The sequence below is a fragment of the Pinus tabuliformis genome, chromosome 1_1 (genome assembly GCF_031772625.1).
Source record: "Pinus tabuliformis cultivar Carrire ecotype Pingquan chromosome 1_1, CPIR1, whole genome shotgun sequence".
In the NCBI taxonomy this organism is placed as follows: domain Eukaryota; kingdom Viridiplantae; phylum Streptophyta; class Pinopsida; order Pinales; family Pinaceae; genus Pinus; species Pinus tabuliformis.
Window position 1 is genome coordinate 576,190,648 of NC_142297.1, and position 11,731 is coordinate 576,202,378.

The window sequence follows — 11,731 nt, forward strand, 5'->3', positions numbered from 1 at the left end:
TTCATTTTGGTAACCTCCACAACTTTTCTTCACTTTAATTTTTCTTTTCTCCTAATTTTGGCCTTATTTTTTCTCTGAAAACTATATTGAGCCATAATAACCCATTTTCCTAAGTTTATTTTCCAAAATTATTTATTATTCTCCAAAATTGCAAAATTGAGAATTTCCCATAACAAAATTATTAATAATTGGGGACATGACAGTCCTCCCCACCAAAAATTTATTGTCATTCAAGAGGGTTGCAAACCGATTTCCTAGCAAAAACATGATAGAATAACTAGTCAGAGTCGAGGCTAGGGAAAGAGTAATTATCGTAACTACGCCCAAACACTTTTCATCGTTGGATCGATTGATGTGAAGCCGATGGTCGAGATGAGACCAGATGTCAGATTAATCATGAAAACAACTCATGGAAGCGTTCGAGAAGCCTCGGTGGGTTTTACGATATAGTTCAAGTGAACCAGGTAATTGATCAGGTAAGATAATATAGATAATATTCATCCCAACCCTATACCCACCTAGACCAAAGTCTTCCAAAGAATTAGAACAATTCACGATTATATACAAGGTATTATATCATAATCCACCCCTGCTTGGTAGTCAACAGATAATACATGTCACACAGACTTAAAATGAATAGTAAAGTGATTATGGGTTAATTCACAGGAATAAAAAGTAAATATTTATATTTATATATATATATATATATATATATATATGTATATATATATATATATATATATATATATATATATATGTATATATATATATATATATATATATATGTATATATATATATATATATATATATATGTATATATATATATATATATATATGTATATATATATATATATATATATGTATATATATATATATATATATATATATATATATATATATATATATATATATATGTATATATATATATATGTATATATATATATATATTGTTATTGGTTTGTATGCATGTTACAAGTGGTATTAGAGCCAGGTTACAACACTGTGGCTAGTTTAGGTGATTAAGTAATAACAAACTATTCATATTTCATAGAGAGATAGAAAGAGCAGAAGCAATATGAGGAGAGGATATGGAAGCACTCCATCTGGGAGGCCCCCTTATATCAAGCCTAATCTGGAGATGTGCGTCTAGTTGGGAAGTGAAACTCACAACACAAATGTGTTATTACTAGAAACTGTACAACAACTACGAGCAAAGATGAAAAATTTACGGGCTGATAATGGAAGACTGAGGTTGGAGCAAGAGAGAATCATGAAAAGTATTTCTGATAGACAAAATCAAAGAAACCCAAACCCCATTACAAAAGGTGAAAATAGAGTTGTATGCGGTAACTAAGAGAGGAAAACGAGAGAGGAAGAATAGATAATGAGTACGAATGTAAAAATGCTTCAGGTGGTAGAGGAACTAAAAGGAAAAAATTTGAGTTACAGGGGAAATTTAGAAAATTAAACCTCCAACGTTTAATGGGAAGTGGATGAGGGTATCGAAGCATGGTTTATTAACGTGAACAAATATTTGTAGAGCTACAAATGTGATGATAAATTGAAGGTCAGAGTAGAAATCTATAAATTACATGGAAAATTTACCTTATGGTGGGAGGAAATTAAAAAAATACGAGGCATTGACGAAAAAGAGGTAACCTAGGAAAGTTTCCATAAGAATTTCAAAGATATATATTTAAGAGAATGATTTAATGATGAGAAGGCTAAGGATTTCCATGATTTAAGATTTGGCCAGCAATCGATGGATGAGTTTGTAACCAAATTTATATCCCTTGTAAGGTACATGCACTATATTTGAGAGTAAAAAGGAAAAGTGGAATGATTTATTAGTAGCCTACCAGCATTCATGAAGGAGAGGTTGGATTTTGATAATCCAAAAAAAATGGACGAGGCCATTCGAAAGGCCCAAATATGCTATCAACAGATGAAACAGAAAGGGAAAGGGAGCAAGGGATGGTCAAGTAAAAAGGGGTAGAGGAACCTCCAAAGTAATAGGAATGTTAGACCTTTCGGAGTCAAAGTTGCACATAGGAAAAAATTGAATGGATCTATGGGACATAATCAATCCAAGCCCAAAGAACCAAATAAGACCCTGCACGCTGAAGCGTGAAGTAAAACAGACGTTGGCCAGACTCAAAATCCACCATTGAAATGTTGGGGTTGTGGGTAGCCCCAGTATTATAAAATTTTCCCCAATGTGCTAGAACTGAGCTAGCTGCCATTTTACAAGAAGCATCTACGGTAGCGTAGGTAGAAAGGAGCATGTCAAGGATTAATGTTGTCTTGGAGGACCATGAGGCCGAATATCAACCTGCAATGGTAGAATTTGAAGGTATTTTGTCTAACCATTATGTCTCTATTTTAATAGACCCATGCATGAGTCTAATTTATGTCAGTCCAAATATAATTGACTTATGTCATGTATCAAGTGTTAAGTTTAAAAATTCATGGCTAGTTCAATTTGCCACTGTACCAAAAAGGAAGGTGACCGCCAAGGGGAAGACTGTCCTATTGAGGTAGGAGGAAAAAATATTAAGGTAAACTTAAATATATTGCCTCTAGGATCCTATGATGTACTCATAGGAATGGATTGGTTAGAAGGACATTGGTCCTTAGTGAACTGTAAGGACAACATTATTATTTTCCTCACTGATGAAGGTATAAGACAAGAGATTCAAGGTATTAGGAGGGACATTAAACTACGACCTATTACTGCACATTATCTAAGTAAATGAATCCAAAAATGTGGCCAATTTTAAGTTGTGCAAGTTAACTTTACCAATTCTAAATACACGACAACCACCTTGGAGAAGATACTAGTTTTTCAAGAATTTATGGATGTCTTCCTAGAAGACATTTTGTGAATACCGCTCAAAAGCAAAATTGACTTTACGATAGAGCTAATCCCAGGGGAACCCCTGTATTCAAAACCCCTTATCGGATGAGTATACTAGAGATGACCGATCTTAAGATTCAGCTCCAAGGGTTGTTAGACAAGGGATACATTTTCCCCAGTGTGTCACCTTGCGAAGCCCCATTTTTTTTTGTATAAACAAATATGGAACCATACAATTGTGCATCGATTATAGGAATTGGAATAAACTTACTACTAAAAATAAGTACCAGTTACCAAGAATTGATGATTTGTTTGATAAGGTTAAGGGTGCTACAGTATTTTCTAAAATCGACTTAAGGTCAGGCTACACTAGATTAGAATAAAAGAGAAAGACATCTACAAGACAATGTTCAAAACGTGTTATGGTCATTATGAGTTTTTATTGTTGCCATTTGGGCTCACTAATGCCCCAAAAAATTTATGAGTCTAATGAATAGTATTTTTCATCCTTATTTAGACAAATTTGTTCTGATTTTTATTGACAATATTCTTACATATTCAAAGAACTTGGAGGAACATAAAGAAAATATTTGAGTAGTATTCAAAACCTTAAGATAAAATCTACTCTACGCTAAATTTAGCAAGTGTGTTTTTTAAAAGGAGAAAATTCAATACTTGGGACATGTAATCTCATCTGAAGGTATAACGATAGAGCTAGAAAATCAAAACCATCATGGAATGGTTTGTCCCCAAAATTGTGGCAGACATTCAATCCTTTATGGGATTGGTCGGGTATTATCGTCATTTTATAGAAGGGTTCTCAAGAATTGCTTACCCCATGACCTCATTACAAAAAAAGGGAAAGGTGCTTAAGTGGACAGCAGAATGCCAACACAGTTTTGAGTGGCTAAAACAATTGCTAACAACAACCCCTATGATGAAGATAACAGATCTAGAAAAATAATTTATGGTATGCACAATGCTTGTAAGGAGGGTGTTGGGGTAGTTTTAATGCAAGAGGATAGAGTGATAATGTATGAATCTCGCAAGCTAAAGGAGCATGAGCAGAAATATTATGCCTATGATTTGGAACGGACATAAATTGTTCATGTGTTGAGTATGTGTTGCATTATTTGTTGGGAAAAATATTTCTCTTGGTGAAAAATCATAATAGTTTAATTAGTTTCTTTAAAGAACCCAATTTAAATGCCCGAAAAGCTAGGTTAACAACATTGTTAAGCATATTTGACTTCGAAATTAGACACTTAGAGGGGAAAGAAAACCGGGGGGATGATGCGTTAAGATGAAACGTGCATTATATATATGAAATTTCCTATAGTCGAGAAGAAATTAATCTTTCTGATTAGATTAAATAAATTCTCTCAAGGATTCGGAATATGAATTCAAGTGGCAGTAAGCTAAACATGCACAAGATTCTGGAATATCCTCTGAGTATGGCATAAACCATAATAATCAACTGAATTTCAGAGGAAGAATATATATCCCTAATCAGTTAGAATTTAAACAATTTTTAATGGATGAGTTTCACTGGAATCCTTACACTGCCCATCCTGTATATCGAAAATTATTTTTTGCAATTAGGAAATATTATTTTTGGCTGGGTATGAGGAAGGACATTGTTAAATACCTAGCCAAATGTTTAGAGTGTCAGCAGGTTAAAGTTGAGCATCAACACCCTATTGGTATCCTCCATTCGCTCCCTATTCCTGAGAGGAAATGGGAATTAATTACTTTATACTTTATCACAGGCTTGCCTAAGACCAGAAAATAAAATGATTCCATTATGGTAGCGGTGGAAAAATTAAGTAAAACAATCCAGTTCATTCTTGTTAGATCCACTTATGAAACTGTGTAAATTGCAGATATATTTATTGAAGATATTTTCCAGTTGCATGGGATGTCAAAGGCAGTAATCTATGACAAGGATATCAAATTGATCTATGCATTTTGGAAAGCCCTCTTCACTAGATTAGGTACACAAACTCATTTTAGTGCTACATGCCATCCACAAAACAAATAAGTAAACCAGGTCCTATAAGACATGTTAAGAATGTATGTAATGAAACAACCAACTAAATGGGAAGAGCGCCTTCACCTAGTAGAATTCACTTATAATAACAATTATCATGAATCCTTGAAAATGAGTCTTTATGACGTGTTGTATAGAAAAAGGTGTATAACACCTACAAATTGGAGCAATCCAGAGGATAAATTGATCCTAGGGCCTGACATGTTAGCAGAAATGGAGCAAACAATCAAAATAGTTCGAAATAATTTAAAGGTTACTCAGGATCGACAAAAAGCATATGCATATAAGAAAAGGACTTATAAATAATTTCGGGTAGGAGAGCATGTCTATGTACAAATAAAACCCAAGAGAAGCACTTTAAGGTGGGGTGGTTGTGCCAAATTGGCACCTCAATATTGTGGACCTTTCCAAATATTGGAAAGAGTGGGACCTATAGCGTATCAACTTGCATTACCAAGTCATATATGGGTTCATAATGTGTTTCATGTTTCCTTATTAAAGAAATATGTTTATGATTCCAGGTATACAATTAATTGGCACGATGTACAGGCGATATAAAAAGAGTGGCAAGGTAAATATTTTGTGAATATGTATACTAAATCAATTATAAAACAACTGACAACAAAATTGTGACTATGTGGTAGGTTGAACTAGAAGGATAATTCCTGGTAGGGCCCTATGTATTCTCAATTAGAGAGAAATAACACTGCAGAGGTGAGCTATCACCTAGGTTAAAGTGGGTTGGAGACACTTTAGCCTAGAGGAGGCCACCTGGGAGGATGAACATTTCTTGCAACAAACATACTCTGACCTGTTCCAATGGGAAAGGAAAAACACTTAGGACGGTGTTTTGCACAAGGGGGGAGAGATGTAACACCCCCGAGTATTGTAAATATTATTGTTAATGTTGGTTAATTATTTTTATGGACCAAGACTTTAGTAATTAGGACTTGGTGACAAGTAGGGTGAACATGGAATGATAAGTTAATTTTATTTTTTGATTAATGGAAAAAGAAAACAAATCTTAAAGCGCTTGGAAATACCTTAACAAATTCTAAATAACTTTGAGACAGTTATGGCAGTTAATTTCTCTCTTTCTTCCTTAGAGATAAAAAGGTCTTAGAAGGAAGGGGAAGGGGTTCTTTTCAGTTTTTGGTGTCACCAAGAAGAAGGAGAAAACAATGGGAGAGGAAAAAGAAAATACACCTGAACAGGATGTTGTGCAGGTATGGCAAGATGCTATCTGAAGAGTATTTTTGGAGATAGACTGGGGCCAGCGGAAAATTTTGACAAATATGGAGGTTTGTGGGCCTTAGGCTAGGTGAACCCTTATTCCTATAGATTGATCTAACTAGGGATCACTACCAAATAAAGTAATCTGAGAAGTCTAGATCTCAGGGGGAGAGCTAGACGTAATTTTTGTTCTCATTGGAAGGGAGGAGTGGTATTTCCTATCTTAGTTTATAGGAAAGTCCAGTTGGATACAAATAAGTATTTTCTATAATTTTTTTGTCATTTTTGTGAAAAAAATGTCGTCACTAATCTTTTGATGTAACTAGCAAAGTGATACTGTAAATATAAAGGAATAAAATAGAGAAGAAGAAGTAAGGATAGGAATAGTGTTATATTTATTTCATGTTGTAATTGTGAAGAATATGTACATGCAGACATTTGTTTCCTAGGTTTGGGTTACATAGAAAAGAATGTGACACCTATGTAGGGAATCTATTTTGGTCATTGGAAGAAAAGTCAGATAAGATGAACCATTTCACTTGAGAAAAAAGAATGTAACAACCCTCGATTCTGTGGCATAATGATACATATTTAACTGGCACAAAACAATTAGAATTTTCACTGGGTTAAGTTTCAACCATCAAACCTGGGGTTTTGGCGTGGAATAGTCTGTGACACTGTGTAAGAAAAAGGTTTCGGGTAGTTACCCCATGGGTAGAGAGTTAGGTTCCTCGTAGTCCAGGACCCTATCCTCTGCCGAGAACTAGAGAACTAAATAAAAAGGAATAGAATGAAGCAATCAAAACCATGTACTCTGAAACTTAGTTGTGCCATCATCATATATTTATATATCTGTAAATATGGAAATTAATAAGCCAAACTCTGCAACCAAACTAATTAATCCATGTGTAACAATTGAACAATGCACCTAGTGACAGAAATTATCCATGGTAAGGCATGAATAGAAAAAATACATGGTTTTTAAAATTTCCTGGGAACCACTCTAAAAATTAGACCAAGAAACCCAAACAATTTAGTACAGTTTGAACTAAAAACAAAAACCAAAAGAGCCGATAACTCCCAATTCATTCATTATATCTTAAAAATAATAATAAGTATACACAATGCCCTTAGTGTCCTGGTGCGGAAGCCATGAACCAGGTACAAATATAGAATAGTTTCAACAACAGAGTTCGTGCCAAAACATACAAGTTATACTAAACCCTAAGACCCTAGCTGAGGTCACAAAAACTTGCAAAACTTCGTAAGATGGTGATAGTAGCCTCTTAGGACACAAAAAGCACCGCATATACAATTTTATCACAATAAGGGAAAAGATCTTGACAAACCTTCATTGGGAGGTAGAAAATAACAAACCTGAAAATGTCAAAACCAGTGTGAGAGCATGGATATCCTCAATCGAACTAGAAGTTTTGAGGATAGATAGCCACATAGAAAGGCTTCATGTCATACCTGCAAAATATCATAGGGAGGGTTAACTTAAAAAAAAAAAAAAAACAAATCCCAACTCGAAATGACATCACCATAACAGGTGTGGGTAATTCGACTCATCTCACCTGAGAAGATTATTTGAACTTAAAGTTAAGTAGAAACCTCCTGTAAAACCATAGATGGAAGTGTTAGCACTGAGATGTTACAATTATGTAGCTTACGAGAACTATATAGAGTTTATGTACCTGAAACCGGAATGTTGCGGTTTGCAAAGGCAGGGATCCTCTATAGCACCATCGCCATGGCCAAAACCTCGAGGAAATTAAACCTGCAAACATAAAAGGTTGATTTCAGAGGAATTCCCCCCTAGTGTCAACACCTAAATCAAACCTGAGAAGGAAAACAAAAGTAGAGGTGCATGTTAGTAGGAAAATGTTGGTTTTTCGAGAGGGTTGCAGACCGATTTCCTGGTGAAAACATGACAAAATGATTGTCAGAGCCAAGGCTAGGGCAAGAGTAGTTACCGTAACTACGCCCAAGTAATTTCCGCCATTGGATCTGTGAGTATGAAACTGGCGACCAAGATGAGACCATATGTCGGATTAATCATGAAAATAATTAATGGAAGGGTTCGAGAAGCCTCAATCAGTTTTATGACATAGTGCAAGTGAACCAGGTAAATGATCGAGTAAGGTAATATAGATAATATTAGTCTCAAACATATACCCACCTGGTCCAAGTCTTCCAAAGCATTAGAACAATGCACAATTATATACAAGGTATTACAACAGACTCCACCCTTGCTTGTTAGTCAGCAGATAATACATTTCACACAAACTTAAAATGAATAATAAAGTGATGATGGGTTAATTCACGGGAACCAAAAGTAAATATCTATATTTATATAGAGGTTTTTTTGTTATTTGTTTGTATTCATGTTAATTTTTAGAGTCACAATATAACAATTTTCATTATTTAAATTGTATTTTTAATGTATAAATTGATTCAACCCCTTGCGAAACTCCTTGAGCACTTGGATTGTGTAGACTATACAACTTAAACTTACAATTCCAACAAATCTTTGTTAGATTTCAAAATAGTGAAAAATGTACATAAAAGGAAATAATATACCTAAAAGGAAGCAAAATATAGAATGTTGAGATTGTTTGAAATATATGGTTTCTAACTTGCCTATGACCTTAAAATTAAATGATTATTATTATTTATTACCTTTTTAACTAGAGAAAAGATATGAAAGATGTGAAAACTATTTAAAAAAATATTAAAAATGATTAGAGTTGCATGGTCAAAATTAGGTGTTTGATGTTTACATAAATTATTAGATAATATATGTATACATTTAGATATCAATGTTTTTCATGGATTTGTTAGGAAATATAGAAAATAGTTGATATATTATCTATGCGAAAATAGTTTCCATATTCACCAATATAGATTCATTTTAGCCATGGATCTATCAAGCCTCCAAAGGGATTAAATCTCTTGAGGTTTGAATTTATTTTAGAATGCAATACAAAATTCTTAATGTTTAAATTGTATTTTTCAATGTATAAATGGATTTAACCCCTTGAAAACCTCGTGGACACTTGGATTGTGTAAACTATACAACTTAACTTACAATACCAACATATCTTTACTAGATTTCAAATGGCTAGAAAATATACGTAAAAAAATCTGAAATGTAGAATAGTAAGACTACTTGAAATATTTTAATCATATTTTTTTATCAAAATATTTTATTTATAACATATCTTTTTATTTTTTATTAATATTATTTAAATACCATTAATTTTTTTAAATGTTATATAATAATTTTATATTAAGAATGGAATGAATTACATATCCTCCCTTTTAGTATTCTTATTAAGAAATAATTGATTTTTTTTACATTCAATTTTTTTTTTCTCTTTGTTTATTGAAATATTTTTCTCTAGTGGGGGTGCCCACGCACACACACATAAGTTAGTATGGATATTTAAATAGTTTACCTAAATCTTAATTTTTTTTTTTTAAATATAACAAATATCTTTCTCTCTATATATGTATGTTTATTCATTTTTAATCTCATATAGAACTATGTACTTTCACACTAACATCTAAATATATTATTTATGGTTGAGAGTGATAGTAAAATATTTTTACCACATATTTTGAGTTGTAATGTCTACAACAAACCAATCGAGTAGGATTATTGATATTTTATAATTCTTTTAATTAAAATTAACTGAATAGATATATTGATTTTTTGTTAATTATAGCTTTATTATTTTTTTATTTAGAAAATATTCCATTTTTATCTTAAAAGGGACACATGTCAACTTGATACTCATCTCCTTCATATTGCACTATAAAATGCACCTCTCCATACAATAGTTGTTCTTTGTTTATTTGAATATTTTTTTTTAACTTTTATCTTTTAAAAGTTGATATAAAATTAAGTTGTTTCACATGAACATCCAAATATGTTATTTGTAGTTGAAGTGAGCGAAATTTTCTCAACACAACTTTTGAATTATAATATCAGTTCTTTGAGCTTCAACTGAACCGTATGCATCTTCCCATTACCTCTGCAGTCACTCCGTTGCCACCAACTCTCAACTCTCTTTATAAATTGGGGATCTCTAAGCCAAAAAGATTCAAAACGAAAAGGCTTCCTCCCTTTCACCTGTTTTATATCAATATCCAAACGTATGGGCCAGTGATCAGATCCAAGACAGGGGAGAATGTTGGCCTCTATAAATACATCCCGGTTCAAAACTGACTCTGATAATAGAAATCTATCCAATCTCGAAGCAATCTGATTCGAGCCCCCTCTACGATTGTTCCAGGTAAAAATCCCATTTTTGGTCTGAATATCCACCAGCCTCAGGTCTCGAATTAGATCATTGAACTCTTCCATAATTGGATCGTCCCTCCTTACTCCCCCTCGTTTTTCACCTAAATGCCGTATAATGTTGAAGTCTCCTCCAACAATCCACGGGATATGCGGAAGAAAACTTCTCATGGTATGTACATTTCTCAAAAAAAATTGTCGGTCTCTATAATTATGGGGACCATAGACTCCTGTAAACAGAATGCGTTCCCCCATCCCTACTAAACGAAATACACCTGAGAGAATTCTAGGCATGCTAAACCAGTGATCAAAAACAACCTCTTCCGGGTTCCACAAAATCACTAAACCCCCTGCTGTTGCCACAGCATCTAACGCCATAACCTCGTATCCAATTTTCAATTTATTTAGCAATGTTTCCACCTGCTGACTCTCCATTTTTGTTTCCTGAATTACCACAATACTTGGCTTCTCTTTCCTTATCCGATCTTGCAAATAACGCTGTTTACCTCTACTGTTTAACCCTCTAAGATTCCAACTTAACACAATCATTTATAACTTTTTAGGAGTTTGTAAAAATACCTCAGATAGAGGTATGACCCGTCCGGAATTCACGAGAATCTCCCCAACTGCTTGAATCGACTCATTTAGTGTTCGTCTCCCTTTTTTCCTGCCACCTTTACCTTTTCCTTCACCTCCCAAATTTTGAATTTCTTGGTTTCCTGGTTGGTCAAGCCGATTCTCCAATAATCCTACCTTCTTCTCCTTATATCGCTGAAACGTTTCCTTGTATAACTGCTTCTCCTTCTCAGGGATGAATCTCTCGTCCAGTTTCTTCCATTCAGTAAGTAATTTTTTCAAGACTTGTTCTTCCTCCAACCCCGCTTCATTGGTGGAGTCCATACTCCTTATTTCATGTGCTTCAAGAGCATCCATGCGTACTTCCACTTCCTCATCCGGCTCTCGACTAGGACTCCTACTTTTGCGCTTCCCATCCTTAATAATCTCCATTGGGGCACTGCTCGTAATCACCGGTTCCTTCGTCGTTCCCTTAGAGTCCTCTTCCCTCTCTTGGAGGACATTGAACGTGTTCTGACATTCCGTGGTGGTAATGGGTTCCTTCACCACAGGTTTCGATGTCCCAGGGTTTGATTTCCTCCTCCGTTGCACTACCTGGAATTCATTATCCTCCCCTCCCACAGCTTTTCCTTTGTCTACTCGTGTTTCTCCCATATTGCCTTTTCCTACCACCTCTGTCCTTACTTCTTCCACAGGTCGAATTTGTGG

At 34.2% G+C, this 11,731-nt stretch overlaps 1 protein-coding gene across 1 annotated transcript; it reads right to left on the reverse strand.

Moving 5' to 3' along the window:
• Positions 1–10,126: 10,126 nt before the first annotated feature.
• On the reverse strand, positions 10,127–10,882 carry LOC149214538 (uncharacterized). Its single transcript, XM_089389422.1, has one exon. It carries the CDS (start codon positions 10,880–10,882, stop codon positions 10,127–10,129), a length of 756 nt encoding a protein of 251 aa, XP_089245548.1.
• Between the last annotated feature and the right edge of the window lie 849 nt (positions 10,883–11,731).